The sequence below is a fragment of the Austrofundulus limnaeus genome, unplaced genomic scaffold, assembly GCF_001266775.1.
Source record: "Austrofundulus limnaeus strain Quisiro unplaced genomic scaffold, Austrofundulus_limnaeus-1.0 Scaffold2640, whole genome shotgun sequence".
NCBI lineage: Eukaryota > Metazoa > Chordata > Actinopteri > Cyprinodontiformes > Rivulidae > Austrofundulus > Austrofundulus limnaeus.
The window spans coordinates 12,388-14,746 of record NW_013955042.1 but is presented as its reverse complement, the minus strand read 5'-3'; the positions used below and the strand labels follow the sequence as shown (position 1 = coordinate 14,746).

The 2,359-nt window shown below is 43.2% G+C and overlaps 1 protein-coding gene across 1 annotated transcript in view; it reads right to left on the bottom strand.

Annotated features, from left to right (window-relative positions):
* Window positions 1–2,359, bottom strand: part of LOC106511274 (high affinity cAMP-specific and IBMX-insensitive 3',5'-cyclic phosphodiesterase 8A) — a gene marked incomplete at both ends in the record, with an annotated part of 14,546 nt that overhangs the window by 1,751 nt on the left and 10,436 nt on the right. Inside the window, 1 exon segment of the mRNA XM_014000018.1 lies at window positions 1,590–1,719. Within this exon segment, the coding sequence (XP_013855472.1) occupies window positions 1,590–1,719 (130 nt within the window).

Here is a 2,359-nt window from a genome sequence, read left to right as displayed (position 1 = left end):
TTCCATGCCTTTTTTACAATACTTTCTTCCTGTACCATTCCACGTTATTAAAAATAACTTCATTTCTGGACATTTATGGTTTGATTTCTTTGTATGTATGGATCACTTGGGTTGTTACCAACATCTGGTGAAAATTTCATGTCATTAGCACCTCTAGTAATATATTTACTGAGAAAAATGGTGATGTGTTCAATACTTATTTTACCCGCTGTATATTTATATTAGGCTGTGTTTCTTTGCCTGTGAATAGAAAGGTGATTTGTAACTATGAAAGGCCCACCTCATGAATTGTGAACTGAAACAACAAAACTATGACCCATGATGTCTACTTTTCCATAGATAGGTGTATGTTCTTTTTTGAAATAGGCCCACTACCATATAATGTTCAGGTGAAAAATGTAGATATAGCAGTTAAAGACCCCTAAAGGTCAGATTCTAGAATGGCCCCTGGTTTAAGCACATTTTTAAAGGACAAATGAATCTATTCTGATACAAAGTGCAGCTGCGACTGCTTCTTACAGACAGCTTGATGCCAGGTTCCAACCAAACGTGTCTTGAGCAGCAAAAACGCTCCTGATGTCAGTTTTTGGCTGCTTGTCAACAGATGTCTGTTCAGACCGAACGCGTCTGAAGACGTGTAATGGGAGGAGCGTCTTTGTTCGTTTTCTGGTCTGTTTACGGTTGAAATAAAGATAAGATGAAGAAAATGGCTTTGTTTTATTTACAAAAGAGCAAGTGAACGTTGCACACAGCAGATAATTAATTCACCAGATAAGAGGCGCTCTAACCTGTGAGCTTTTTTTTTTCCAGACCGGGACCAGACTAGAGGTGTGTAGAGGGAGGAGCGTCTTAGTTTTGATCCGGTCTGTCTTTAATGACGGTTGAAATAAAGATAAAATAAAGAAAATGGTTTTGCTTTATTTACTAAAGAGCAAGTGAACGTTGCGCACACCAGATAATTAATTCCCCAGATAATTAATTCACCAGATAATTAATTCACCAGATAATTAATTCACCAGATAATTCAGGCGGTTTGTTCAGTTACTCCAGGAGCTTCGAGCTGTCGGATTATTTTTTTGTCCTGAGCTCAGCGAGCTGCTGCTGTCTCATCACATCGGTGCTGATATCTCCAGCCAAAACACCAACTGCAGACGGTCGATTTCAGCTAAAAAGGCTCCTGTCCGTCTGTGTCGGGTTCAAGAAAAATTATTCTCTCCCGATTGGTTGCTGCTCCGCGACGAGCAACCAAAGTTCATTTTGTTGAACTCCAGCAGCAGCTGCTTTGGATGTGCCACATCCTACCGCTACGTTGCGCGCTGCTCTCAACTGGCAAAACGCACCGCAACACACTGCGCTGCTCCTAGATGTGCATCTATCATAGAGTTTACATGTAAACTGGCTGCTTCGGCTGCTCAAAACGCGTTTGGTGGGAACCCGGCTTTATAGCAGACAGCTGCTCTACCCTCTTCTTGGTACTGCTTACTGGCACAGAATCTATCAGGTGGTATGCAGTACCGGACTGTACCTGCTTACTTCCACTCCTGGTTAGAACTATAAGAAACTTCAGCTCATTGAAACGGTTTTGGTACCTTCTGTGTGTCGCTGCCTCCAACTCCAAGATGTTGAAGTCCCAGCACTCCTCGTCACTCAGCATCTCAGAGATGAATGGAGGGACATCATTCAGAGTGATTGGGATGGCCAACTGGTTCTGGCCTATATCTGACCAACAGAACAAAAGCAATGATAAACACACACACACAACTACACACACACAGACTTAAAGGTGATCTGACCATAAAAACAGCAAGTGCTTTGAATGGTTAAAAGATTTCATGCTGAAGTTTACAACAAATACATTGTCTGTTAGTACTCAGAGGATGTGTAGTGACGAGTCAGCATATTTTAGCTCAAAGTCTGTAAATTATTGAGTTGTAGACATTTTTGTTGGCTAATGTAAACTACTGCGCAGCAGTGGCTGAGTGGTTAGTGATTCGATTCCACCATTCAGTCACAAGTCATAATGCCCCTGGACAAGACACTGAACCCTTCATTGCATCTCCCACCAGCCACTGGAACACAACTTTGGAGTGATCAGGACTGCAGGCAGTCGTTCCTGCAGGTCTCCAGTTCACCACCATGGAGGCTGCAGTGCTGAACAGGACCAAGCTAAACATTGAACAGGCTTTTATGGGATCAGGAGCTGCAGTGGTGCTGTGGCTCTGTCCCAGCTGCTCTTCATGGAGAACAATCTGCAGGACACCTTCAGAGACTGTGAGTCTGCTGAAGATTCTCATCACATCTCCTCTGACCACAGCTGAATCTGAGCTGAACACTGAAGACAGTCCAGACTTTCCTCAGG